This window comes from Urocitellus parryii, chromosome 3 (assembly GCF_045843805.1).
Source record: "Urocitellus parryii isolate mUroPar1 chromosome 3, mUroPar1.hap1, whole genome shotgun sequence".
Lineage (NCBI taxonomy): Eukaryota > Metazoa > Chordata > Mammalia > Rodentia > Sciuridae > Urocitellus > Urocitellus parryii.
This window is the reverse complement of record NC_135533.1, coordinates 203,381,534-203,408,959: the sequence shown is the minus strand read 5'-3', so window position 1 is coordinate 203,408,959 and position 27,426 is coordinate 203,381,534. Positions and strand designations below refer to the sequence as shown.

Sequence of the window (27,426 nt, the reverse complement as noted above, 5' to 3'; positions counted from 1 at the left end):
GAGAGACCAAAGTAAAAAACTGTGCAAGCATCTGCTGTGCCCCAGCTGTTTGGGAGGTTGAGGCAGAAGGATCACTTGAGACCAGGATTTCCAGGCCAGCCTGCGAAACATAGCAACACTCTATATCTCTTAAAACAAAACACACACACATACACACACACAAATGTTCAAGAAGGAAGAGGAGCAGCCGGACAGATTTGAAAGATGCACTCAACAGCAAGCAGAGTTTAGACAAATTTAAAGCTACTTGGTAGCTCTGGGAATAGTCAAGCTGGGGAGATCTGCTTGCTGAGGCTGGTGGGCAAGACAGAAAGAGGTTCCTAGGATCCCTGGCTTTAGCTGCTTGTTTAGGCTGAGTCTCCTCCAAGCTACAGTGAGGTTGCATTGGAGAGTCCCTGATGGTCTGCCTGTCTGCCAGGTGGGTAAGGGTCAACAGTGGCTCCCCAAGGGGTGGGAAGAGAAGGAAGATGGAATCCCCTCCTAGCACAGAGCTAGGTGGGCACACAGGAGACATTATAATCAAGACTTCTCTCTGGCTGGGTGTAGTGGCACTTGAGTATAATCCCAGTTACTCAGGAGGCTGAGGCAGAAAGATCACAAGTCTGAAGCCAGTCTGGGCAAATTAGCTAGACTCTTATCTCAATATAAAATTTTTTTAAAAGGCTAGGAATGTAGCTCAGAGGCAGAATACTTCTGACTTCAATCCCCAGTACCAAAAAACAACTCCCCTGAGGAGAACCATCATCAACCATCAACACTTTAGGGTTTCTCCTTTTAGTCACTTTTATGTATTCCGTTTGTCTCTTTTTTTAATATTTACTTTTTAGTTTTAGGTGGATACAATCTCTTTATTTTTATTTATTTATTTATTTTTATGTGGTGCTAAGGATCAAACCCAGTGCCTCATATGTGCTAGGTGAGCATTTTTTTTTTTTTTTTTTAATATGGTGCTGAGGATTGAACCCAGGGCTTCGCACATGCTAAACGAGCGCTCTACCACTGAGCTGCAGTCCCAGCCTACTAGGCAAGCATTCTACCATTAGAGCCGCATCCTCAGCCCTTGTTTTTTTTTTTTTTGTGGTACTTGGGAGTGAACCCAGGGTTCTACCTGTGAGCCAAATACCCAGTCCTTTAAATTTTTTTTTTTTTTTTTTTTTTTTTTTAACTTTGAGGCAGGGTCTTGCCTCCTCCTGTTCCAGTCTCTTGGTAGCTGGGACTATAAGCGTGACCCACTGTGTCTGGCTTAAGAAATTCTTTTAAAAACCAGAATACAGTCAGACACAGAGGCATATGCTTATAATCCTAGGGAAGCTGAGGCAAGAGGATCACAATTGCAGTCTGGGCAAGACCTTAGCCAAGACCCTGTCTTGAAATAACATTAAAAAAGGGCTCAGTAATAGAGCACTTGGAAGAAAGAAGAAAAAAAAAAAATCACATAAACTTTTCCCATTTGCTATGGTTAGTCCCCACCAAAACTCATGTTGAGGCTTGTTCTCTAGGGCCGAAGTGTTGGGACTTGGCATCTAAGTGGTTGGGTTGTGGGGGCCTCACGCATGGATGAATGTAGGACTGGATTAGTTCTTTTTTTTTTTTTTTTAATTTTTTTTTAGTTGTAGTTGGACATGATACCTTTATTTTATTTATTCATTTATTTTTTTTTAAAGAGAGAGTGAGAGAGGGGAGAGAGAGAGAGAGAGAGAGAGAGAGAGAGAGAGAGAATTTTTTTTTTAATATTTATTTTTTAGTTCTCGGCGGACACAACATCTTTGTTGGTATGTGGTGCTGAGGATCGAACCCGGGCCGCACGCATGCCAGGCGAGCGCGCTACCGCTTGAGCCACATCCCCAGCCCTGGATTAGTTCCTGAGAGAAAGTTGTTATAAAGCAAGTCCACCCTTCCCTTCTGCTTTGTACAATGAGATGACACAGAAGGCCCTAATTGGATATGGTTGTCCAATCTTGGACTTCCCAGCCTCTAGAACCATGAGCACAAATCTCTTCCCTCTATAAATTGCCCAATTCAAGTTTTCTATTATAGTGACAGAAAACAAACTGAGATAACCTCATAATAGCCAAGGTGTGCCCCACTGACTCGCCTCCTTGCCTCAGTTTCCCCACCCATAAGAACCCAAAATGCCAGTTGCTATATCACATGGGTGTTAGATCTAGGAGCTTTCCAATGGTCCTGTATTCCACTAGAGGCTACCTGTAGAAGCATTTGGCCCCCTGATGTTGAACATTCAATTTAACATGATTTCTGGGGTCATATCTCAGAAGTAAGATGACTCAACAAAGGTATCAGCATCTCTAGCTTCTTGACAACTGAGCACAGCTGTTACAACCTGTTTTCCAAAACCCACCACCAAGGTATAATGGGGTGTATCCAGCCCACATGAGGAATCAGGAACAACATAAAGAGAAGAACATAGGGTAGTTGTTGGGTTTGGAGTGAGGGGAGGTGTTGATAACCACACGTATCCATTAGGTATTTTTGGGCTTTGTAGTTGCCTCACACCTGATCCCAAACAGATTAAACAGTCCATTTAGTATGAACCTGCATGGCCTGTTGTGTCCTGGATATCCAATCATTTCCCAGTTCTCTGGCTCTGGTCCTGGGGATAAGCATGGCCACTTCCTCACCAGCCATCTCAGGCACCTACTTCTGGCCCAGTTTCCACCAAACTATACTCACAGCTGGTCAGCCACTAAGACCTTCCAAGTACTAGGCATGGTGGTGCCCACTTATAATCTACAGCTGGTCAGCCACTAAGACCTTCCAAGTACCAGGCATGGTGGTGCCCACCTATAATCTCAGCAACTCAGAAGGCCAGCCAGGGCAGCTTAGCAAGACTTTGTCTCATAGGGCTAAGAATAAAAAGGATCAGAATGTATATAGCTCAGTGGTAGAGCATTTGCCTAGTATGTACGAATGCTGGACTCAATCCCTAATACCAGAAAGATGGGGGGGGGGGGAGACTCTCCAGGTAGTCAAAGAGCCACTGGGCCAGAGCCATTTGAACCAACAACATTGCTCAGTTCTGACATTAAAAAAAAAAGCTGGGCCAAAGGCTGGGTCCCCCTAACTGGGCAGTGCTGCCTGGGCCCTGGATCTTGGATAGAATTCCAATACTTTACTCATTTTTCCTGCAATAAGTAACTACATTCTCATTTAGTTTTAGGTTTTTTTGTTATTTTTGTCTTTTGAGGATGTTGAGGATCAAATTCAGGGTCTTGTATATGATAAGCAAGTGTTCTGAGTATGCCCCAAATTCCTATAGTCTCGTTTAAATAAGCTTATTAGGTAAACAGGGAAAAAAAAAACTATTAATATTGGATTGGATGGCAAAGAGTCATGATCAACAAATCATGGCTATCAGTACAAATCTGGGATTCAGGATATCTGGAAGGGGAGGTCCTCTATTCCCAGGCAGGCCCCTTTACTGAATTCCAGATCCAAACCTCCATGGCCCCCAGAGTGGCTCCCAGGTACCCAGGTGATAGACTCAAGAACAGCCAGTCATCTAAGATTGGCCATGCCTGTTCCCAGTCCCCAAGTTTGAAGAGCCCCACCACCTCCCAATAGCTCCCAGCCCCCAAGTTTGAACAGCCCTACACTTCCCAATAGCTGCCCATTGCCTGGCCATGTCTGACTGTCTACCATCTAGGCCAGTGACTCAGGGAGCTACAATTAATCCCATTAATCCTTGGCTCAGATCCTCAGGGAACACCTGAGCCCTCTAGGACAGGCCCTGCCCAATTCTGCAGCCTGTCTGCAACCTTGCCACATCAGAACAGCAACCAAAGTCTCTGCTACTTCACTCCTGCATAGCAGTTCCTCTGGATTCCCTTTGTTCTGTAAATAGCTCTTGCCAGTTTACATAAAGTGAAAATATCATGCCTAGGTTATGCGGCCCAATGTCCTGCCCTCTTCCTGAGTACCTGATGACATCTAGAATTGCTGAACCAACCAGCCCAGACTGCTGTTGCTACTAGACTTTCTGTTATATACATACCATCACTCTTCTCATTGACTAAGTCAGGACCTGTTTCAATACCATCCTCTCAGGTGCATCACCTTTGTGCAAAGCATCCAAGCATGATCCTGACAGTCTGCCTTACAGTCCCACCCACCCCCAACCCCATCCACCAGCTTTCCCGAGCTCAGAGCAGGTATTTAGCCTGCCCAATGGATGAATGAACAAGTAAACGCAGACCCAGCCCTCAGGGCTGGAGTATGACCTTGTGGATGGGGTCAGCCCAAAGGTCAGGCTACTTGTCATATGTCTCTCTATGGGACCTGGCGGGGGTTTCCCACTCCTTACATCCTGAGGCTCCTGGTCACAGGAAAGACTCAAGGAACACACACAATATAACCAGTTCTGTGAATTTCTATTTGAGAGCCCAGCCTGCCCCAAGTCAGGAGCTGCCATCTATAACAAAGAGAGCTTTCTCCATAAGGTACTTAGAAAACAGAGGCCTCAAAGGCCTCTGTGCATCTGCCTCAGAGACTATTTCAGGGACCAATTTATGCTTGGAAAATGCCCATGAGGGGAAACTCCCAGACCAGTGTTCCAGTCTTGCCAGTTTCTTGCTGTGGGACCCTGTGCATGCTGAGCCCGTGTCCTCATTTGTAGTGGGTGGTGGAAAAGGCAAGGGTTACCCCTCCTTACCTGAATGCCTGGTTCTCGCGGTTGTTCTGGAGAGCAATGGTTTCTACCTCAGGACCCCCATCTGCTATGAACCTGGCCAACTTTTCTGCAAGGTTCTTGGCCTCTTCATCCTCTGGGGGTGAAACTTTAAGCAGGCTGTCAGTACTGAGCTCAACTCACCACACCCAACAGCCTAATTCCTGCTAAGAACCCCACAGGCAACAAGTGGGATTTAGTTTAGGAATGATACAAAGAGAAACAGGCAAATGGGAATCAGATTACTGCACTGGGACCAAACACCAGAGTTAATTTACAATGTATCTCAAGCCCCCCATCCCTCCCCTACCTCCCTTTCCCACCCTATAGGTCAAGTGGGCCTTGGACATGAATTAGGAATGAGGGGTCAGGATGTGAGGGTAACAAAGGTGATAGGAGCCCCTGCCCTAGTGTTTCTGCCAGTTTTTTTCCCCAGGTCACATGGTAGAGTGGAGGGCTCACCCTCCCCTCCTGGGGAGAGGGTCAGGGCTAAGGGGTGCAGATGACAATGAATGAAATTCTGTGGATCATGTTCAGCCGAAATGTCAATCCCCATCATCCCACCACTTGGTTGGGATTTTATGCCTTACAGCTGGCGACCAGTTGGCCTTTCCCCATCTACTCAAGAATCTAAGAATCTCACCGTCTCTGTCCCCGCTCCCACCTCCCTCAGTATCCGTCACTATATTGATTTTTTTTTTTTAGACTTTTTTTTTTTCAGTGTAGATGGGCACAATACCTTTATTTTTATTTATTTATGTGGTGCTGAGGATTGAACCCTATGCATGCGAGACAAGTGTTCTACCACTGAGGGACAACCCTAGCCTCACTAATACCAATCTTGATTTGTCCTCAGTGCCCAACACAAAGCTGGAACTCATCAACACTTATTAAAATAGCAAGCAAGTGCTCCCTCTGCTCTGCTCACGTGCACACAGCTGAGCTCTTGGACATGACCTTGACCCTCTTGGAGCACCCACGCAACCCAAGTGCCAGGCTTGGCACTCAGACTTTACCTAGACCTTATAGCACTAGTGGGGAGGGTGGTGTCAGTCCCTCCAGAGTGACTTCTGTTGCCTGGGAGAGCACAGGCCTTGGCTATCAGGGTCATGTAATGCTACTGCAAACCATGGTGGTCCCCAGGAGCCCCAATTCCATCTTGTGGAACTCCCTGGCAGAACCTCCTAATCCCTCCACCCACTTACCTTTCTGAGAGGTTGCCTGTGATTTTTGTGCTTCCTTTCTTATCTCAGCCACTTTCTTTCTGTAGTAAAGGAATTCCCTGCTATTCTTATCATGTAAAAATCTAGAGAGAAAAAGATTTGCAAAAGAGAGAAAAATGAGCTTTGAGGATGGGTGAACCTGTACAGCTCTACCATACAAAAGCAGGCTGGTGAGCAAAGGCCTCAATAGGACAAAAAGTCAGTCTTGGCACCACGTAGGCATCTCCTGCAGCCTCTGGTGAGAATTAGAAAGTGCTTGGCATGGCAACTGGCTCATGTGAGCAGGCACTAGGCCTTGGCCACCAGGGCAAGTTTACAAATACATATGTGTGAGACACAGCACAGTACACACGTTAAACAGCCATGGCCTCCCCTTCCCCAGTGATACTCACGCAAATGCTGGGTTATCCTTGTAGTCTTCCATAGCTACTTTTTCTAACTCAGGGCCTCCTTCTGCCACAAAGCGGGCCAATTTCTCTATCACTTTCCGAGTCTCGGCTCCCTCTGGGGGTGAAACTTTAAGGAGGCTGTCAGTACTGGGGTTCAACTCACACACCCCACAGTCAATAGGCACACTCTCTCTACAGACCACAACGACAGAGGGGGTGGGGGAAGAAGAGCGTGAGATGTGGGAGGTTGTCGGGCATCCCGGGTCCATGCACAAAGCACTATGGTGAGGGGGCAGTTGGTCTCAACAGTCTTTGCAAGACATACTGGGTGGGAGCGAAGTGTGAGGGCCTCCCATGGGCCAAGTCCGTCCCCAGGCTGAAAGGGAGCCGTTGGGAAACATATCCGGCCCCCACCTTGGTTTTGTCAGAGGGGATTGGTAGAGGGGAAATGCTTAATTCTTTTCTTTATTTACCAGTTTTCAGTATAATACATCAGGTCCCTTTTATCCTTCAAAGATGACAAATTCTCTTTTAAAAATATCATTATGAACTCTGATTTAAACACATAGTTGGGTTTCAATCCATTGCAATTAATGTCATCACAGAAGGTCTGTGGCCGGTGGAGCCTCTTCAAGCTGGCTCCTGAGAGCTTTGGACATGACCCCAGGAGTCTCCGAGGGCCTCCTTGCCATCTGCCGGGACAGGGCGCTCCAGGATCATCTCATACACTTCCTGCCCAGACCTAGAGCCAGTCATCTCTCCGAGAAGTTCTGGTTTCCGTTAGTGAGAAACTGTGCTTCCAGACCACCATCTGGGCGCTAGGGACGCCCACTGCAGCGGGCTTAATCATTATCTTGGGGCCTTTTCAGTGAACAGAGCTATAAAAATATATTTTTATATATGAATTAGCCTCCCCATTTGAGCCATACAGAACCTGCTTTTGCACTTCTTGCTGGTCTGTTGCTGAATCTGTCAGACACTACATGCATCATGTTCCTTCTATGAGACTTACAACAGAAATTTCTTGCTGTCAGCCAGTACTCAGCAACTGAGCTAGGGGCTGCACCACTGACTAACCTTATTCCCCTAGTTGCTTGGGCTGTCAGGAAACATGCAGTGAAGGGTAGGGACATCTATGGTCTGAATAGGGTCCTGTGAGGTTACAGGGGCATTCTGTGCCTGACTTTTACCCTATCCTCACCCTCCTCCCATGTGCTCAGCAAGAACCCACCCCACACCTGTTTACTGTTTATAGAAGCAGGTATGTTCCTGAGATCATGCCAACAGGTGTCCAAAACAGGATTTAAGGGCTGTGAGATGCCCCATGTCCCTTGGAAAGCATCAGTTACCAACAGGTCACCACTGGAGCTGCCAGATCACCTAAGAAAATGCACCCTCCCCAGCTGACATTCTGACTGATGGGTCAGGGGGCAAGGCTGGTTACTGATCTACTCAAGACACTCAGGCCTGAAGCCAGCAACCTTGTTCACAGCAAGGCGCCTGGAGGTTGTTATGGCACAACTATACAGTCACTTTAGTCTGTGCTCACTTTCAGGGTGATATGACCTTGATACCCAGCCCTTTGCGGCTCAGATGTCACAGGGCCTCATTCTGAATGAGGATGGGGTTGGACTCACTGGGAGTGCTGCCTTGGCCATCCTCAGCCCTCCTACACCTTGTGGCCTGGACTAGCTCAGCTGAGAACAAGGACCATCCTTTCTCCGAGGCAGGAGGCAGCACCCTTCAACCTATGCACTCATGCCTTGGGCCCAAATTGGTGGGGACAGATAACTCACAATAAGTAGCAGCCCTTCTGGGCTTCAAGGGCTCAGGGAAGTGTTTGCCCAAGCTAGGAAGACTTGGAAGTTCCACCCCTTGTACAAGATGTGAAGGGACACAAGGATACCCATCTCCAGTGAACCCTGCTATGATAGGCCGTGAAGGTTTCCACTGTGCCCGGGTAGAAGCCCATCCTCTGGTGCCCAGGAAACTCCAGAGGCTGCTCCTGAGAATCCTCCCCATATCCTTCTTTGCTCTGCTCATTCCAAAGGGTCCCACTCTGGCTTGCAGCTCAGTCCAGAAGCCTGACAGCCACTAATCAAAGCCCCAAGCACCCCATTTCTCTAGCTGTGCTTACCCCATAGACCACAAATCCACTGGGGGAACTGTGGATGGGTCAGAGGAAAGAGGGGGCAGCTCCCACAACTTACCTTTGATCTCCAGCCACTGCTCGTAGTCCTCCTCCTCCTCCTCATCAGGAGACTGGAAGACACTTGGCCGGTGTGCCACAGGGAGCTGCTTAGCATGTGAGTAGTTCTTCACCTGGCCAAGTGGGCTGCCTAGTCCCAGGCCTGAACGCTTGCTGAGCAGGAGGGGCCTCTTCCCGGCGCTGGGGGTGGGTGTGCTGGGAGGAGCGCTGGTCGTGCTGGGGGGCGGGTCTTAGAATGGAAGGAAGGAGATACAAGCTGGAGGTCTGCAATGCATATCTCCCCATTTCCCATCTAACCAGAGTGCTGTGGGCCCCCAGGGGCTGGTCCTCAGCTTTCAGTACTGGGGAGGTTAGGTTTGGAGGTACACACCGTGTTTTTACAGATAAGGACAGAGGCCCAGGGACTCGTAGGGATTCCTCAACCAGAAGAGGACAAGCCTGTGGCTCTGGAGATGGCAGTCTGGCTGGAAATCCCTTGATCAAGCTACACTTAAAGCCAGGGGACAGATCAGCATTTCTGGATAAGATTTAAGCCCCCAAGGCCAGAGGAGAGGCTGAATGCCTGCAGCTGGCCTAATTAGGTACTCTTGGCCTAAGACCCTACAGGTAAAGGACTCAACAACCTGTCTCTCCTCTCTGTGGACCAATTTTGCCTTGGATTGACTTATTCTCAGTCATCCCCTAGGATACCTGACAAAAGTCAGCAGTTTCACCAGCAAAGACTAGAGTAACAATGAGCTCTGGGCAGTAAACTGCATAACCATAGATTCAAGTGAGCTCCTCATGGGAGGTGATTCTCACACCCGGCATGCCCCACTGCATCCTGTGAGCCAAGTGGATGCCCAACCTATGGACAGAGGTTCCATTCCTCTTAAATGGGTTACCACCTAATAGGGAGACATTGGAAATGCACTGGGGCACAGCCCAGAAGGCCTACAGATGGCTTCTCTAACCGAACCCCCAGTTACGCTAAGACATACATGTGTAGCAAGGCTTATAGCCAGGTGTAGGGTGGGGCATCTTATGGATTCACACAAGAGTCCCAGGACTTCAATGGAGAAAAAGCATTGTGAAGGCCAGACCCCTGCCCTGATGGCAGAAGACTAGGGCCCCACTAGGGCTAGCACAGGCTGGCTCCATACATTGGGCCTTACCTTTCTTTCCTTTTCTTATAGTACTGGTGATGAAACCAGGGCCTTTTGCATGCTAGGCAAGTGCTCTACCACTGAGCCACACCCCCAGCCCTTTATATTTTATCTTGAGACAGGTTCTCAATAAGTTTCCCAGGCTGGCCATGAATTTGTGACCCTTCTGCCTCAGCCTCCTTAGTCATGGGATTACAGGTGTGTACCACTATACCTGCTTGAGCCCTTCTAAGCCTCAGTTTCTCCAGTGTAAAGCTGAAAGGTGACCAGCTACATGCTGCTTACAACAGTCAAGAGAGATTTGTATGTACTGTCTAGATCTAAAAATAATCATGTTATTTTATCTAAAAATAAAGATGTGCAGTGGTGCACATCTGTAATCCCAAAGACTTGGGAGGCTGAAGCAGGAGAATTGCAAATTAAAGGCCATTCTTAGCAACTCAGTGAGACCCTGTCTCAAAAAAAAAAAAAAAAAAAAAGGGCTGGGGATGTATGTCACTGGTAAAGGACCCTGGGTTCAATCCCTAGTACCAAAAAAAGGGAAAGAATCATGTTGCATTAAAAAGAAAGGCACAGCCGGCATGTTGGCATGTGCCCATAACTCCAGCTACTCAGGAGGCTGAGGTGGGAGGATCCCAAGTTCAAGCAAGTTCAAGGCCAGTCAGGTGAGAGACCCTGTCTCAAAACAAAACAATGTGTTATTGTTTGGGTAAATGGTCAAAGCTCTAAAATAACATCACGTACTGGAGTGACAAAATGATAAAAGGAACTGTCAGAACAAACAAGAATTTGTTGGTAGTGGGCTCCTGTAACAGGTAGGGATGAGAAAAGTTTAACTTCCTATAGTGTTTTTCATTATTAAATAAAAAGATTGAAATATAAATAATAATGTTAAAGCTATGAGTTTTAGGTGGAGAGAAAACAATACTATCAAAGGTCTCTCAAAGAGAAAACTGCTACAGGCTCTTACAATGGTTAAGTAAAAGATTGGGCATAATCTAAATTTCCCGGTATAGAGGTGATGTTCAATAAACACCAGTGCCCCTGTGATAATCATTAGGGGGACCCTCTAGGCTGCCTGTCCACCCTGCATTTCAGCTGCAACAGGACCCAAGATCTGCACAACTCAGGTGTCTCAGGCAGCCTGGTGAAGGTGCACACTCTGTCTGTAAAAGGCCCACTCACCACTGGTGGGCTTGGGCTTATACAGCTTGGGAATGTCTCTCCCATACCCTGCCCTCTCGCCCAGTGGGAATCATCCTCACCTGTCCCCTCAGGGTTCCAGAGCCCTGGGACATGCTTGATCATGACCCTAATCCTACTGGATGGAAACCTGGCTAGTCTGTCCCTCTTTTATGGGATAGGCACCATAAGGACAAGTTTGTGCTTGTCATTTAGCATATGGTATAAGATGGGAAGAATAAGGGCACTCATGAGTTCATGAAAGGGACACGCCTAAGGTTGGACCTTTTACTTCTGATGTGCCAGGGGATCCCAGCAGGAGGCTGGAGAGAAGCATAAAGGAAGGGGTTGGCTGCACTTACCCGTGCTAGTCTGTGCCTTCTGCAATTTCAGAAACTGCTGCAAGAAGCTGCCATCGTTTGCGAACTTGTTGGAAATGCAGGAAGAGTTGTGTGCATTTGCAATTCTAAAACCAAGACAGAGAACAAAGAGGGTGAGCCAAAGAGGAAGGATCAGGGTGCGGAGGGACTGCTGAGTACAGAGCAGGTTTCAGTATAATAAGCTGGGAACAAGCTTGTTCTAGTGAGAGTAACACTGCCTATCATCAGGTTATCTCTGCCCTAGTGTCAGTGCCCTAGGTCCAAATGGGCCCCACCAAGATGGTTCCTGTTTTCCTATACAGTACCTATCCCACTTGTTGTTAGTTACCTGGGCTCTTATTGACTCACAGGTCTGCCTCCTTGGCCAGGCTTTCTAGAGTTCTCCCAGCTAGGGCCTGTGTGTGTTTACCCATGCAAGCTCCAGCAAATGTTTCTGTGGTATCACATGTTCACAGGAAAACTCCAAAACAATCTCTTTGTAAAATTACAGGGATATTTTTATTATTTTTACTCCTTCCCTGCCTCTTTCTTTTTTTTTTTTTTTTTTTGGCAGAGTATGGTGATGCACACCTATAGTCCTAGCTACTCAGGAGACTGAGGCATCAGAATCACTTGAGCCCAGGAGTTCAAGACAATCCTACCTCAAAAAAATAAGTAAATAAATAATACCATCAGGGGCAGGGGTACAACTCAGAGGCAGAGCATGTACTTAACATGCAGGAAGCCCTGGGTTCCATCCCCAGCACTGCAAAAACAAAAAATTGTTAGAAAACATCAAAATGAAACTACCACTTTCCTCTGGTAGCAGCACTATGAGTGATTTGGGGGCCAGAAATGATGGCATATGCCTACAGACCCAGCTATTTGGTGGGCTGAGCTGGAAAGATCACTTGAGCTCATAAGTTTGTTACCAGTATGGACAACACAGTGATACTCCCATATCAAAAATAAATAAATAGAGGAGGAAGAGGAGAAGGGAGGACTCTGGCTTTTCCTTATTTCCCTCCCTTTTTTTTTTTTTTTGGTAGTAGGGATTGAACCTAGGATTGATTTATCACTGAGCTACATCCCTAGTCCTTTTTCTTCTTTTTGAGACAGGGTCTCTTTAAGTTACTAGGACCTCACTCAATTGTTGGGGCTGGCCTTGAATTTGCCATCCTCCTGCCTCAGCCTCCTGAGTTGCTGGAATTACAGATATATGCCGCCACACCTGACTATTTCCCACCACATATGAGTTATCTTTAAAGTTTAAAAAAACAAAAACAAAAACAAAAAGACGAAGAAAGGCAGTAAACATTCTTTTGTGTAAAAGAGATTTTGCTAACAAGTCAGTTTCATCATTAAATAAGAGGAGCCTTTTAGAGACCCATCAGCTCCTGACCTCTCCTCCCCCACACTATGTGCACCTCCCTCTGGATAGACAGGAAGGACTGAACATAATGAAAAACAGCTAAGCACAATGTCAAATGCCTGTGACTGGCTGAGGCAGGAGGATTCCAAGTTTGAGCCCAGACTGAGTAACTTAGTGACACCCTGTCTCAAAATGAAATTTAAAAGGGGAGGGGAGGGGTTGTGGCTCAGTGGAAACATGCTTGCCTAGCATGTGTGAGGCACTGGGTTCGATTCTCAGTACCACATACAAATAATAAAATTAAAAGTCCATCAACAATTTAAAAAAAAAAAAAGATGAGGGAGGGAGCTGGGCATGGTGGCACATACCTGTAATCCCAGGGGCTTAGGAGGATCATGAGTTCAAATCCAGCCTCAGCAACTTATTGAGGCCCTAAGCAACTAAGTGAGCCCCTGTCTCTAAATAAAATACAAAATAGGCCTGGGGATGTAGCTCTGTGGTCAAACACCCCTAAGTTAAAAAAAAAAAAAGGGGGGGGGTGGGATGGGGCGCTCTCTGAGTTTCAAAGAGCAATCAAATGACTCCCACTTGAAAATTACTGGTAATGAACAAATATAGCTGTCCCTTGGTATCTGTGCATGACTGGCTCCAGGACCCCCATAGATACCAAAATCCAAGGATACTCAATCTCTTATATAAAATGGCTTAATGTTTACACAGAATCTATGCACACCCTCCCTAATACTTTAAACCTTCTCTAGATGACTTATAAGAGCTAATACCATTAAAATGCTACATAAATACTGTCATAATCTATTGTTCAGGGAATATGACAAGAAATGTCTGTGTGTTTCAGTACTCACGCAGTTTTTCCCATGCATTTTTTGTTTTTATTTTTCTAGGGATGGAACCCAGGTCTTGTGTATGCTAGACAAGCACTCTACCACTGAGTTACATCCCCAGCTTGTGAATACATTTAATACCACTGAACTGAGGGATCAAAAATGATGATAATAATTTTTATTTTTTTGATGTTGGGATTGAACCCAGGGCTTTACCCTCCCCAGCCCTACTGTAGCAAATTTTATGCACATGTATTTTACCATAATAAAAAAGAAATTTAAGTGGAAGGAAGCAGAACGTAAAACTAATAACTTCATGAAACAAAGCAAAGACACAAGAAGGAAATACATCCAAATGGCTATCTTGGGGTAACTTGAAGATTTTTTTTTAATACCTTTATTTTATTTACTTATTTTTATGTGGTGCTGAGGATCAAACCCAGGATTGAACCCAGAACTTTGCATGTGCCAGGCGAGCGCTCTACCACTAAGCCACAATCCCAGCCCCGAAGATTTTTATTTCTTCAGTTATAAATTCTAAACTTTGGGGCTGGGGCTGTAGCTCAGCGGTAGAGTGCCTGCCTAGCATGCATGATCCTCAGCACCACATAAAAATAAGCAAATAAAATAAAGGCATTCTGACAATCTATAACTACAAAAAAAAATTTTAAATAAATAAGTAAATAAATTCTAAACTTTGGTGTACTACTCTTTTACAAAAAGAAAACAACCTTATTTCAAAAGCTTCCTGTGCTATGTACCTACTCACCTGGATGTCCTCATCAGCTGCCCAATCCTAGAAAACTTCTGGGAGGCAACCCTACATGTTGTTCCTATCTTGGTACAAGTCATCCCTTAATTCAGGGGAAGGGCCCACAAGTAGTTACTCAACATGTTCATGTTCCTCAGTGTCTTGGAGCTATTCCAGGCCATCCCTGCCCTCAACCAGAAAGTCACAGATTCCTAGAAAAGGTGGGAGCTGGGCGGTTAACATATCCCACAATTCAGAGCCCAGAGGAAGGTGCTTGCCTCTCTTGATTATTCACCTTTGGCCTGAAATTCTTGGATCTCATTATTTTGATCACACTCCCATCCCTTGCTCAAAACCCTTTGGTGCAGGCTAAAGTGTGTCTCAGGGGTAGAGTGCTTGCCCAGCATGTGCAAAGCCATGGTATCTGTGCATGACTGGTATAAAATGAAAACAAAATTTTCTGGGTGCCATTAGTGTTTTTCAGGACAGGTAGATAGAAACTCTGCCTAAGCAACCTGTCCTGCCCTGTGACAGCCCTTTAGTGCAAACAATTTGGACTGCCCTAGCATTCAGGGGCTCTTTCCCCTTCTTGACCTCTACCAGGCAGGCTCTTTTCTGCTTCCTCAATAGACCAGCTACACCTAGGCCTTCAAAATCAAAGCCTTTCTGTGTCCCTATGGTGGCTGCTATGTCTGGGAACACAGTGTCCATGTGTTATCCTTCAGCAGCTCTGGAGTGGGACTGGCACCCTCTTAGTTAGCAGACTGGGAGCCCCACAAGGGCTGTGCTACAACCCTGGCTCCTGCCCAGCAGCTTGTTGGCAGTATATAACTGCTAATGCACAAGTTAGCAGGCTGTCCTCCAGGCTCCTACACAATCATCATTTCTCTTCTGCCACAGTGAGCCTTCCAAGAGCATCTGTGTCATTCCTTGGATTGTGTCAAGCCATGGCCAGGACAGGCACACACTGACTGCTCTCACAAGTAAACCCCTCTGCTGATGAGCCTCTAAGAACTCCAGGTCCCAGGCACTTACTCGCCAGGATGTGGGGGTTGAGGGCTGGACACCTGATTCTGCTTGGCTTTCTGTTCCATTTTGGCTTCGATCTCCCGTTTCTTCTGAGCAATGAGCTCTTCCTGGTGAAGAATGTTCATGTTCATCTTTCCAGATTTGGTGGGAGCAACCCCAAACCATCGGTTAGCCTTTCCTGGGAAGGAAAAAGCAGATCAAAAATCACCTTTGGCTGTGAAAAATATCAGATCCCCAATGGCTGTGAAAGGTCAGAAAGCAACTTAGGTTTATAAAGACTAATACACTCATTCATTCATTCACCCAGTGAATATTTTCAGAGAAAATGTTATGTAGCTGTTACCGTAAAGGGTGCTAAACAAGAGACAGGGCCTCTGCAGATGTGGGACTCAACTCTCACTATAGGGAACAACAGACTCATAACAAAAGAAAGTAACTGCAAATTATAACAAGAGCTCTGATGGAAATTAATAAAAAAATGCGTGAGAGAGAAACAGAAGAGTACCTATGCAAATGGTGCAGTTCAAAAATAACCATTAGAAGAGAGAGCATTTAAACTGAAATTAGAGTATAAGAAGTCAGCAATATGAAAAGCCAAATGGAGAGGGATATGGACAGAGGATGGAGCGGATGCAAAAAGCCTAAGGTAGAAAGAAGCTTGGTGCATTCCAGGATCAGCAGGGTCTAATGTGACCAGAGCAGACTGCTCTGGGGATGCGCAGAAGAGGGACAAGGTAAGAGATTCTGCATTTTACTTTAAGAAGTGACAAAGCAGTAAATGAAAGATCCAAATTAAAAGATCCAATGGGGTTTTTGTTGTTGTTGTTAAAGACAAGGTCTCTTATTTATTTAGCAGTATTAGACATTGAACCTAAGCCTCCCACATGATAGGCAAGATACTCTACCTCTGAATTAAATGCCTGTTAGGGTTTCACTAAGTTTCCTAGGCTGGTCTTTTTTTTTTTTTTTTTTTTTAAAGAGAGAGTAGAGAGAGAAAGAGAGAGAGAGAGAGAATTTTTTAATATTTATTTTTTAGTTCTCGGCGGACACAACATCTTTGTTTGTATGTGGTGCTGAGGATTGAACCCAGGTCGCACGCATGCCAGGCAAGCGCGTTACCGGTTGAGCCACATCCCCAGCCCCCTAGGCTGGTCTTGAACTAGAGATCGTCATGTCTCAGCCACCCAAGTAACTGGGATTACAGGAATGTGTCACCATAACCAGTTCCAATGGATATTTTCATTTTTAAAACCATCCTGGTGGCTGGGTGGTCACTCTAAGAGAATATAGGCAGAAGGGGAACAAAGAAGCTCACTAGCTTCAAGCAAGGATGATGCTCTTGGGACTAGTGTGATAGCTGTGGAGATAGAGAAGCCACCCCAAAGATACACTAGTGGGACTTGGATTAAAATCCAAATTTTTGAAGTTGGTTTTCTGTCCCTGACAGAGATGGCTCCCCTGCCCACATCCATGTCATTCTTGACGTTCTTCAAAAAAATAAGCCTGGTCACCCCAGGGCCTTTACACTGGCTGTGTCACATCTGTGGAGGAAAGGTCTGCCCTCCAGGTCTTTCCATAGCTAGCATCTTCTCGTCACAAATGTCTTCTGCCTTCCCTGACCACTCAACATCAACAGGCTCCAAATCCCACCTCACTTCACCACAATTAATTCTTTGTATATGTTTGCTACTTGGTGCTATTGATCCCAGTACAAAATAACCTTCAGGAAGGAAGAGCCCTGTTTTGGTCCCCTATGCACCCTCAGTGCCTAGCCCAGTGCCTGGCACACTGTAAGCACATAGCGTTTGCTGAATGGATGACTGCATCATCTCATCCTAGGGAAGTAGTAAGAGCAAGACTTGGAGGAAAGTGGGATTTAAAAACACATGGGAAAGTGTATAATGGGAGCCCCAAAGCGGTTCGAAAAAGCAAGTTTTTCCAGAAAAAGGGACACAAGCCAGACGGCAGCTGCTACGAAAAGAGAGGTTCAGGACAGCCCAAGGTTGCCGCTGTTTCAGCTTTGAGGGCGGTAATTTCAAAAAACTGGAGAAGAGTTGACCCCGGTGAAAGCCTTTATGGAAAACCGGGCGTCCTCAGCAAACCAGACGGGGCGGACAGCAACCTGGGTCTGGGGTCTCAGGAGACGAAGGAGATGCAGAAGGCTCCACTGTGGGCTGCCCAGAAACTGAGGCAAGGGGTCCACGGATAAGAACAGGACCGACGGGAGGGTGAAGCGGCGACACGCAGCCCAGAGGACCCAAGCAGGCGCCTGAGGGGAGGCGGGGGCTGTTACCTGCAACATCCCGGTTGTCCATCTTGAGACTCATCCAATCCCACAATGCTCGGGCGCCACCTGGGGGGGCCTGTTATATTGCGCATGGCCTGATGGGAGTTGTAGTCCGCGCCGGCCAGGCAAGCCCTATCATTTCAAGGACGCTTATGGTCTTTCCCGCAGGAACTCAAGCTTTAGCCTAAAGGAGAAGTGGAAGTCTCAGTTCCGATGACCCGGGGGCTTAGCCCCGCCCTCACGTTTCCTTGAGCCGCGACCACCTTAAATATAAACTACATGTTCCAGGATGCCTTGTAATGCAGCTCTCGCGAGATCCTCAAGAAGCGCCCAGCCCCGCCCCGTACGCCTGCTTCCGCCTCCCTGTGGAGGAGGCTTGTTGTTGTAGAGGCCAAAATGGCGGCTCAGGCGGCAGCGGCAGCACAAGCGGCGGCGGCCCAGGCAGCGCAGGCTGAAGCGGCCGAGTCTTGGTATCTGGCGCTTCTGGGCTTCGCTGAGCACTTCCGAACTTCCAGTCCACCCAAGATCCGCCTGTGCGTGCACTGCCTACAGGCCGTGTTTCCCTTCAAGCCGCCGCAGCGTATCGAGGCCCGCACGCACCTGCAACTAGGCTCCGTGCTCTATCACCACACCAAGAACAGCGAGCAGGCGCGCAGTCACCTGGAGAAGGCGGTGAGCGCGGGCCCGGCCGCGAGGGGGGAGGCGCGGGCTCTTTGCGGTTCGCTGGCTGAGTAGCCGCGATTCTGGCAGGCAGAGACCGCTTGTCGGGGACTTGGGGGCGCCACCTCCGCAAGAGCAGCAGGGCCCTTACCCGACTCCGAAAGCCGCCAGCCTCTCGGGAACCCGAGGCTCTCACCTTCACCTTATTTTTCGTTTCTTCTGACAGACGGGGCTTCAGGAGCCGCCTGCTCCTACTCAGGGTACTCGGAAAGTTGCTTCCTTAGGAGCAACAGGGTCTCAAGATCGTCAGGTTTTCAGGAGAATACCACTAGTTGGTGGCAGTGGGGACATCCTAAATTAATCTCTGGGTTGTTAAACTTCCAACTCCTCAGGGCTCAGCCCCGGAAGCATCAATCCAGAATGATCCCATCTGAAATGACTTGGGGTCGGGAAGAGTGGAGGGTGACAGTTCAGGCATTCCCTGGGAAGTCAAAGACTGGTCTCAAGAAACCTGGGAGGGCATTCACCCCTTCCTCCCGGACCTGGAAGTCTGGTACTCAGAGTGTTTGGAGGGTCTTGGGTCCCAATGGGTAGTTCCAGGTGTCTTGCAGGAAGGTCAGTCCTGGAGCCTGGCTTGGGCTTTTGAGATCCTGTGAGGAGGCAAAATAGGGAATCTGGATTCCAGGACCAGTTGCTCAGCGAGGGGTTGTGGGTGGATCGCAGGGCATCTGCTTTCCCTCTACCCGTTGGTTATTTCTTTCCCACTACCCATTAAACCCATCCTCTGAGGAAGCCACCCACCCTCAAGTTTACTTGTGTGACATCCTGGTGCTTCAAAGAATGGGGGAAATTTATGGCTGTGAACTTGTTTCTGCTCATAGCAACACTGTGCTCCCGTCAGAACCCTGTGTCCCTTTTGCTGTTTATCCAGTTCCATTCTGATTAAAAGAGAACCTCCTTGAAAATAATTTAGACTTTTCACCCCCAAGTGCTGGGGTTTCAGACCAGTGGTGCTGGACCACTGAGCTACATCCCTAGCCCTTTTTATTTTGAGATAGGGTCTCACTAAGTTTGCCAAGGCCCACCTTGAATTTGTGATCCTCCTGCCTCAGCTTCCCAAGTCACTGGGATTTCTGGCATGTACCACCACATTGGCTCAACTCAGATTTTTAAATGTATTGATCTGAGGTAGATTTGAGCTGTTTCTTAGCTAATAACAAGTTGTGTTCAGGAGATCATATCTTTGTTTTGCACACTGTGAAAAGTTAGGAGAAACATTAGTCCTCACTTGATCAACTTCCTTGTTTCAGAGTGAGGGGGTCTGGGCCCAGAAAAGTGAAGTGAAGTGATTTGCTGAAGGCCACGCAAGTTACTAACAAAACTGAGCTCACACTCAGGCATAATAATCACCACGTTTCATGCCAAGACAATATATCGTTATTATTTTAGTGAAGTTTATTTGTTTTCAGTCAGCAGATATTTGTTAAGCTCTCTCCAGGTGCCAAGCTCCATTTCAGGTACATAGGGATCAGTGATGACTAAAACAATACCTACCTATAGAAGCTTATGTTTTAGAGAGGGAGACAAATGATATTTGTAGTAAAAAAGTTAGGCAGTTATGGAAGAACCATGAAATATGGACAGGAGAAGGGATGAAGTTGATGTGGAGCTGCTATTTTTGGTAATAGTAGTGAGGGAGTCTGTATTTGTAGGAGTGACATTTGAGCAGGCCTGAGTGGGTGGGGTAGTGAGGCCAGAGATCTGCTTAAGACATCAGGTTTGGCAAGGAGTGCCTGGCCTGTCAGAGACCAGCAGTGGTTTCAGGGCCTTGAGATCCAGTGAAGCACCAGGCTTCTGGGTCGGACTGCCCAGCATCTCCAGTGCATGCGCTGGTTCTGAAACTCCCTTCTCTCAGTTGAGAACAGATCCCACCATTTCCCTCCCTTGTCTCCTGGGACTATACATCCTTTTTCTAGCACTACTTAATAGTCACTGTGTGTATTGTCGTATTTCGCCCACTCAGCCGTGTCTAGCAGATGCAATCATGTCTAAAATTGCTCTCTTTCAGCCACTTGGTTTCTGGGCCTGTAATTTTCAATCCTTATCCTTGTGAAGTGCCTTTGCTCATTTAACAGAACCCTGAATCTTGTGGGGTCTTCCACAGAGTCGCATACTCCTCTCCTTAGGTCACACCAAATTTTAGCATAGAGATCTCAATCAGTTGCATCCCCAGTTGCAAATTTGTCTGGATTTCACTTAAAGTAGTGTTTCCCATACTGTTTGCCTTCTACAGTTGTTTATGTGTTTGTTTTTATTTATTTATTTATTTGTTTTTGCTAGGGATTGAAACTAGAAGCCCTCTACCCCTAAAATTACATTTTTAGCCCTTTTTATTTTTGATTTTGATATAGTGTCTCACAGAGTTCCCCAGGCTAGCTTTGTGATCCTCCTGCTCCAGCCTCCCAAGTCACTGGAATTATAGTTGTGTCCCACTATATATGGCTATGATCTTTTGTGTTACAAAGCAAGCATGCCTTTGGGATAGGGGGTTACTGGAGATTGAACCAGGAGCTTAACCACTGAGCCACAACCCCAGTCCTCCCCAGTTCTTTTTATTTTTTACTTTGAGACAGGGTCTCACTAAGTTGCTGAGGCTGGCTTTGAATTTGTAATCCTCCTGTCTCAGCCTTCTGAGCCACTGGATTATAGATGTGCACCACCAGGCCCTGCTACTTTTTTGGGGGGTGGGGGCAGTACTGGTGATTGAAATTGGCCTTTTGCATTCTAGACAAGCACTCTACCTCTGTGCTACAGCCTCAGTCCTTTTTGTTTTGTTTTGAAACAGAATCTCATTGAATTGCGCAGGCTGGCCTTAAATTTGTGATTGATCCTCCTGCCTCAGTTTTCCAAGTAGCTGAAATTATAGGTGTGTGCTGCTATATCTGGCACAATAAGATATTTTGAAAGAAACATCATGTTTAGAAAACTTTTAAGGGCTGGGGATGTGGCTCAAGGGGTAGCATGCTCGCCTAGCATGCGTGCGGCCCGGGTTCGATCCTCAGCACCACATACAAAGATGTTGTGTCCGCCAAAAACTAAAAAATAAATAAATAAATGAATAAATTAAAAAAAAAAAGAAAGAAAACTTTTAATACAATATGTTGTCATAATTGTTAGTTATAGATTTGTCTATGTAGGAAAAAGCATAGCGTCTGCCAGATGCATTGACACATGCCTATAATCCCAGTGGCTTGGGAAGCTGAGGCAGAGGGATTGTGAATTCCAATCGTCTCAGCAATTTAGCAAGACCCTGTCTCAAATTTTTAAAAAAATTTTTAAAGGGCTGGAGATGAGGCTCATGGTTAAGCTCCCTGAGTTTAATTCCTAGTTAAAAAAAAAAAAAAGAAGAAGAAGAAAAGAAAAAGATAAAGCATAAGTGTCTATAGGATTCAGTGCTGCCCTAGATTTCAGGTATCCACTGGAAGTCTTGGAATACGTCCCCTGCAGACTATGGTTAGATTCTATTCTCTTTGATTGGCGCATATTAATTTCTGTTCCATCAACTGTTTGTGAACTATTTAAAAGACATATGTAATAGAGTTAACCATCTGTGTCATCAATTCTACCAACTTTGAAAGAATCATCAGTTAAATGTCCCCATCGGAGTCTGGAGTATGTGTCTCCCTTTCCTCCACAGCTTCTTTGAGACCACAACCATTGGTCTTAGTCATCTTGCCTCTGCAGGCCCTCAGATCTGCTCATCAAATAAGGACACTTGACCTGAAAGCCTCTCTTTTTGTGTGTGCACATGTGCACAGTACTGAGGACTGAACCCAGGAGCACTCTTACCACCAAGCTACATTCCTAGCCCTTTTAATTTCTTATTTTGAGACAGGATCTCACTGAGTTGCCCATGCTGGCTGATGCTCCTGCTTTATCCTCCTGAGTTGCTGGGATTACAGGCATCTGCCACTGTGCCCAGCTTAGCTTCCCTTCTTTGATTATGGTTTTGGCAGCGATGTGGATGTATGGTCAAAATTCTTGGCTGCTTTGAGACTCCCTGGTTAAATAGTTTGTGATTATAAAAGGTATTCCTTTCCACAGAAATCTTTTGGCTAGATTTCCAAAGCTGTTTTTGCAGATTCTGTCAAGTTACATTCCTTCAGACATATTTCGTTTTCTCCACATTAATTTTCTTCTTGCTGCACTCCTATTTCTGTGTGAATTTTCAGTTCTCTTTCAGGGCCTGTGACTTCTGTTTTATTTTCACACTAGTCTTTCATGCAGACAAATCTATTTCAGTCATTTGCACATTTGCTGTAAAACCAAGAAAATATGCAGGTATACCAATTTTCCCCTTTTCTTTCATTTTATTTATTTACTTATTTATTTGTGCTAGAGAGTAAACTCAGAGCCTTATGCATGCTAAGCATGTACTCTACCGTTGAACTACACCCTGAGTCCCAAATTTCCATATATCTATCTATCTATCTATCTATCTATCTATCTATCTATATATATATATATATTGTTATAGTTGAACACAATACGTTTATTTTATTTATTTATATATGGTGCTGAGGATTGAACCCAGGGCCTCACAAGTGCTAGGTGAGCACTCTACTGCTGAGCCACAACTCCAGCCCTGAGTCCCAACTTTCTTAGTCTTTTTTTATTCCCCCTTCCATACCAGGGGATTGATCCTAGGGGCATTTAACCACTGAGCCATATCCCCAGCTCTTTTTATTTTTTATTTTGAGACAGGATCTCACTGGGTTGCTTAAGGCCCTGCTAAGTTGCTGAGGCTGGTCTCAAACTTAAAGTCTTCCTGCCTCAGACTCCCCAGTTTCTAGGATTATAAATATGTGCCACTGCACCTGGCTTACATAGTTTGTTTTTTGTTTTTGTTTTTTAAATCCCTGGGCACGTAAGGTACATCATCATTTGTAGATTTTCTTGATTTAAAAGGCACTGAGGAATAAGTGCTGCTTCTCAGAAATGGTTATTTTCTGGAATCAGACAGCCATTCTTTGAACTGACTGCCAATATCCATGTTGATACCATCCATGTTTGCTTCTTTGTGCATTTAGGATGGAGCTGTGGTTTTGTTTGGTTTGTTGGTTGGGTTTTTATGTTTGTTTTTTAATTTTTGGAGGCAAGGTCTCACTGTATTGCTCTAATTTACAACTCCTGACTTGAAACCATGTTCCTGCCTCAGTCTCCCAAGTAGCTGGAATTGTGGGCACATGTCAAGGAGTTCAGCTCAGTCTGTTTTCTTTTTTTTTTTTTTTTTTTTTGGTACAAGGGAATGGCAAAGATTGTGCTTTGCCACTGAACTATATCACCAGTTTTTTATGTTTTCTTTTGAGATAGGGTCTTGTTTAGTTATTTGGGAGCTCACTAAATTGCTGAGGCTGGCCTTGAACTTGCAATCCTCCTTCCTCAGCCTCCCAAATCACTGGGATTATAGGTATGTGCCACTATGCTTGGCTGTCAATCTGCTTTTTAATGGTGGTTTTGCTCATCTGGCATACAAAGCAACTACAGATTGTACCAGTCAGATGCTTACTGATTCTATATCTAGGTTTAGCCTGAAAGTCTATGTTTACTTTCCTAGCAAGTGATTAAATGCTTTCCTTTCTCTTCTTAAAGCCCAATGAGGCTTGGTATTAAGCCTCTCACATTTAGTCCAGCTGGAGCAACACTTTCATCCTTCAGGATCATGATTATGTCCTACTAAATTGCATGCCACATTGACAAGAAATAAAAACTCAAGCGAAGGCTGCATTTGCAGAGCTGACGTGAAGCATTTTTTTGGAGTTAGGGATCTGTACTTCTTTCTCCTGTTTTCCTTTCCATTTTTTTTTTTTTCACTCTCTTTTTTTTTCCCATGCTGGGGGTAGAACCAGGGCCTTGGGCATGCTAGGCAAGCATTCTACCACTAAGCCATATTCCTGGCCCCTTCACTCTCACTCTCCAAGTTACCTCCGATTTTGGGAGGTAAAATGTGCATCACTTCACAGCTCTACTAACTCACTTCAATTCTTCAAAATCCTGCCTTTGAATTCCTGCAGTGTTTTTGGTGCTTTCTATATGACAGGCCCTGCACAGATATATTTCAAGGTACTATTTCACTTGATCTTCAATAAACCCACAGGGTGAGGACCACTTCCAACTTGCAGATCAGTGAGCACACTCAGGCGGTGACTGAAGGATGCACCAGGCCATGGGTACACTGCAGAAACAGGCGAGGAAGGCTTTTTAATGCTGTGCTACTATGCCAAGGGAGTTGCAATCAATCAATAACTATTTCTATACATTTGGGTGGTTTAGAAGAGCTGACCCTTTTTGTTTGTTTGTTTGTTTGTTTCAAGGAATAAAAAAGACATGAAATGCTTTCAGTCCTGAACAAGTCTTAGAAGAACCAACCAGAAATGTGGTGATCTGGGCCCTTCTGCACCTGGTGGTCCTGATCCTTACTCACTTTCCCTGAGAGCCCCAAGGTGGCTCCTGGAACTTCTGGTAGAGCATTGACATCTCTGTTCTGTATCCTGTAGGCCACCTAACGCCAAGGGAGCTCTTACTTTGACTGCTTTTCTATCATAAGGAAGGAGATGTAAAGACTATTTTTTAATATTACAAAGTTAAAAAAAAAATCACAAAGTAACAATCTTGGGTACAGTATCCTATATGTTATTCTGTACGCAAGTCATCATGTATTACTATACATACATATATATATGGGGGGTGTGGTTGGACACAATGCCTTTATTTTATTTTATTTTTATGTGGTGCTGAGAATCAAACCCAGCTTCACGCACATGAGCCACAACCCCAGCCCCTCATGTATTACTTTATATATGGTGGATATATAGTTCTTATTTATGAGTGAGTCAGCCAGTTTTATGAACCTGTAATAAAGTACCTGAGATAATCAACTTATAAGAAGGAAAGGTTTATTTTGGTTCATAGTTCTAAAGAGGTTTCAGTCCATGTTTGTTTAACTGTGTTGCCTTTGGGCCAGTGATGAGATCATAGCAGGAACATGTGGCAGAGGAAGCTGCTCACCTCATGGTGGCTGGGAAGCAAAGAAATAGAAAGGGACAGGAACCCTAAATCCCCTCCAAGGGCATGCCCTGCCAATGACCTAACTTCCTCCCACTAGGCCCCACTTCTGAAAGATTCCAGCACCTCCCAGTAGCACCACAGGCTGGGGAGCCAAGTCTTTGGGGGTTATTCTGGGCCCAAACTAAAGTGGTAAATTTATATTTAAATCCTAACAAAAATACAGAAAGTCATTTGGTGTGGTGTCAGGCTGACGTTGCTATGGAAGTGATTGCCCCATCCTGAAACCAGAACTACTCTCCAGATATGTGTTGTTATGCAGGTCAATTCAAAGTGTCATAGTGACATGACCAGGCATGGTGGTGACACTTGCAATCCCAGCAACTTGGAAGGCTGAGGCAGGGAGAATCACAAGTTTGAAGCTAGTCTTGGGCAATTTAGCAAGACCCTGTCTCAAAATAAAATCAAAAGGGCTGGGGATATTGCTCAGTGGAGAACATTCATGGGTTCAATCTCCAGGACTACAAAAAAAAGAAACAACAGTGAAATTTGGAGAAAGGTGATGTTTGTACTGTTTTAAGAGTTAAGGCTTGGGCTGGGGCTGTAGCTCAGTGGCAGAGCGCTTGCCTAGCATGTATAAGGCACTGGGTTCAATCCTTAGCACCACATAAAAAATTTAATAAAGGCACGCTGTCCATCTATAACTATAAGAAATTTTTAAAAAGAAGGCTCTAGGACTGGGGTTGTGGCTCAGTGATACAGTGTTTGCCTAGCACCTGCGAGGCACCAGGTTTAGAGCTAAGTACCACATAAAATAAATGAATAAATAAAAGATCTTGTATCCATCTACAACCAAAATATTAAAATAAAATAAGGCTCCAGTGAGGCACAGTGGTGCACGCCTGTAATCCCAGCAGCTGGGGAGGCTGAGGCAGGAGGATCGTGAGTTCAAAGCGAGCCTCAGCAACTTAGCAAGGCACTTAGCAACTCAGTGAGACCCTGTCTCTAAGTAAAATACAAAAGGGCTGGGGATGTGGCTTAGTGGTGCCCTGGGTTCAATCCCCAGTACCCCTCCCCCCACAAAAAAATTAATTAATTAAGGCTCTGTATCTGAAAGCCATAAGCCTCAGTTCTTTGGCTGTTTGCACATATGGAAGCCTTTATATTCCAGCAATGCTAGATAAACTCTATTCATTATCTGAATAGATAAAGCATTGCTTATGCAGCAAATGTTTCCCAAGTATCTACTGCATGTCAGCCTATTGCAGGCATTGGGAACACAGCATTGACTGAGGCAGCACATCATGATGCTTTCTTTATCTGATGTCCTCCATTTGTATGTAAAGTCACCTAACATATAATAACATTTTGGTTAATCCCCAAACTGCACATACGACAGTGATCCCATAAGATAATATTTCCTCGTAGTGTTGTAGCTGTCTTAACAGTCTGGTGTGCTTAGATGCAGCAAGAAATCACTTAACAATGCATTTCACAGAGTGTATCCCCATTATCAAGTAACACATGGGAGACTTCTGTATACATATGAAAGCATGGTGAAAGGTCAGTGGGCCTGGAAAATTAATGTTCAAGAGCCCTTGGGTCGGTGCAGGCTAGCTCAATGGTAGAGTGTTTTCCTGGTATGTACAAGGCCCTGAATTCTATTTCTAGCAATGCAGGAACAAAATAAAAAAGAGCTCTAGGATCTAAGATTTTCAAAAGACTTGGAGCATTGCTAACCCGCTTAGTAAATCCCTACCTTGAATCTAGTCCTCTATCCTCCAGCCAGTGCTCCCAACAAGTGGCTTTCAGAAGAGAAAGTTCATATCTTGAACCTTTGAGCAAGACACTTCGCAGTTCACCAATCTCCCAGTCTCTCCTTCTCTGGAAGCCTGGAAGACATGTGATTTTCTCCCCGTCCCCCACCTTTCTCTCTCTTTAATGCTAGGGATTGAACCCAAAGGTGCTTTAACACCGATCCACATTCCTAGCCCTTTTTATTTTTATTTTGAGTCAGGAACTCATTAAATTACTTAGGGTCTTGCTTAGTTGCTGAGGCTGGCCTCAAACTTGTTATCCTCCTGCCTCAGCCTCCTGAGCTTCTGGGGTTAAAAGTGTAGACCACAGTACCTGGCAAAAATATGATTCCCAGAAAATGGAAGGAGCTGACAGAGGGAAGCTGATCATTAGCAGGCACATCTGATTCATGAAGAAAAGATGTCAGGCAGG

At 45.6% G+C, this 27,426-nt stretch overlaps 2 protein-coding genes across 5 annotated transcripts in view; one reads left to right on the top strand and one right to left on the bottom strand.

The window, feature by feature from the left end:
• The window catches only part of Sugp1 (SURP and G-patch domain containing 1), a 31,173-nt gene extending 13,661 nt beyond the window's left edge, over positions 1 to 17,512 (bottom strand). The window contains exons 1-7 of the mRNA XM_026390065.2: positions 17,479 to 17,512; positions 15,192 to 15,363; positions 11,195 to 11,298; positions 8,507 to 8,734; positions 6,300 to 6,423; positions 5,890 to 5,990; positions 4,670 to 4,793 (exon numbers count right to left, since the gene is read on the bottom strand). Of these exons, the coding sequence (XP_026245850.1) occupies positions 4,670 to 4,793; positions 5,890 to 5,990; positions 6,300 to 6,423; positions 8,507 to 8,734; positions 11,195 to 11,298; positions 15,192 to 15,363; positions 17,479 to 17,512 (887 nt within the window). The remainder of the gene's footprint in view (positions 1 to 4,669; positions 4,794 to 5,889; positions 5,991 to 6,299; positions 6,424 to 8,506; positions 8,735 to 11,194; positions 11,299 to 15,191; positions 15,364 to 17,478) is intronic.
• Positions 17,513 to 17,857: 345 nt separating this feature from the next.
• Positions 17,858 to 27,426, top strand: part of Mau2 (MAU2 sister chromatid cohesion factor) — a 34,667-nt gene continuing 25,098 nt past the window's right edge. For all 4 annotated transcript variants that reach the window (XM_026389859.2, XM_026389860.2, XM_077796317.1 and 1 more), the window contains exon 1: positions 17,858 to 18,144. In XM_026389859.2, the coding sequence (XP_026245644.1) occupies positions 17,869 to 18,144 (276 nt within the window). In that variant the 5' untranslated portion in view covers positions 17,858 to 17,868. The remainder of the gene's footprint in view (positions 18,145 to 27,426) is intronic.